The sequence below is a fragment of the Polistes canadensis genome, unplaced genomic scaffold (genome assembly GCF_001313835.1).
Source record: "Polistes canadensis isolate GaletaPanama2010 unplaced genomic scaffold, ASM131383v1 scaffold_12, whole genome shotgun sequence".
NCBI lineage: Eukaryota > Metazoa > Arthropoda > Insecta > Hymenoptera > Vespidae > Polistes > Polistes canadensis.
In genome coordinates this window covers 1,338,821-1,340,115 of record NW_014569559.1, presented here as the reverse complement: position 1 = coordinate 1,340,115, position 1,295 = coordinate 1,338,821, and the positions used below count along the sequence as shown (strand labels likewise).

At 25.1% G+C, this 1,295-nt stretch overlaps 1 protein-coding gene across 1 annotated transcript in view; it reads left to right on the top strand.

The window, feature by feature from the left end:
• LOC106793260 (synaptic vesicle glycoprotein 2B-like) overlaps positions 1–907 on the top strand; it is a 4,525-nt gene extending 3,618 nt beyond the window's left edge. The window contains exons 9-10 of the mRNA XM_014760057.1: positions 80–207; positions 594–907. Coding sequence (XP_014615543.1) covers positions 80–207; positions 594–649 — 184 coding nt within the window. The 3' untranslated portion in view covers positions 650–907. The remainder of the gene's footprint in view (positions 1–79; positions 208–593) is intronic.
• The last annotated feature ends 388 nt before the right edge of the window (positions 908–1,295 follow it).

The window sequence follows — 1,295 nt, the reverse complement described above, 5'->3', positions numbered from 1 at the left end:
TATTTTATCAAATCTATTTTTAATCATAAATGATATATAATTATTTTGTTGTTGTTTTTTTTTGTTTCTTCTTTAACAGGGTAATGGCAGCAGCGTTATCTCTAACAATGGGTCGATTAGGTGCATTAGTTGGAAACTTAATATTCGGTTATTTAATTGATTTAGCATGCATCGTACCTATAGTGATATTCGCCGCATTCTTGTTTCGTAAGTTATTTCTTAAATATATTATATTATATTTCACATTTTTTAAGATAAATATTGTGTGCGTGTGTGTGTATGCCACGTGCACGAATGCACACTTATGCAAAAGGTTTATTAAAATATTGTTAAATTATTTGACTCTAAATACGTATAAATACGAAATGTTGAAAATGATATATAATAATAATAATAAAAAAAAAACCACAATCTCGAAAAAAAATTCGTAAGAATGTGAAACATCATTTTTTGTTAATATTTATTCGTGATGGCATTTTGTGGACTCGTGAAATTAAATAATTTGGTTATTTTTTTGTTTTTTTTTTTTTTTCTGTACGAAATCTCGTACGTAATACACGTTACACATTTAACGATAATTATTAATTTTACAGTATGCGGCTTTTTGTCATTCGTATTACCACGAACGGGGAAAGAGACTCTCGATTAAAATATTAAAAGAGAAAGAAGAAGAAGAAGAATAATAATAGTAATAAGATAATAAGAAAAAACGTGACTTTTGTGTGTCTCTTTGTGGAGAGAAAATAAAACGAGTAACCCATAGAGAATGCAACGAATTTGTGGATTGGACAAAAAAAACAAAAAAAAAAAAAATAAGGAAATAAATTATAAAACAGGTTCTATCTATCAATAGGATTATTGCAAATAAAATTTATATTTGCATCGTAACAAATTGTATACATTATGCACAATGCACCATTTGTCTGTCATATGCATTATACATATATGTATATTTTTGTGAAGTATTCATTGATGATTTTTCTTGTTCTTTTTTTTTTATTTTAAATTTTTTTACTTAAAAAAAAAAAGAAGAAGAAATTTCTCTCATTCGTTTAAGTTATCGCAATTCTTTCTGATATGCGTTTAGAAAAAGAAAAAAAAGAAAAGACAATGTCATTTATAAGACGTAAAGAATAATTTTACAATGAAAAATACGTAACGTCGATTAATTCGCGTTATAATTGTGTTGAAAGAAAAAAATGAATTAAATTTTCATCGTAGTCATGACGTACTTATATATACGTATATATATATATATATATATGTATGTATATGTATATATTATACAAACATTT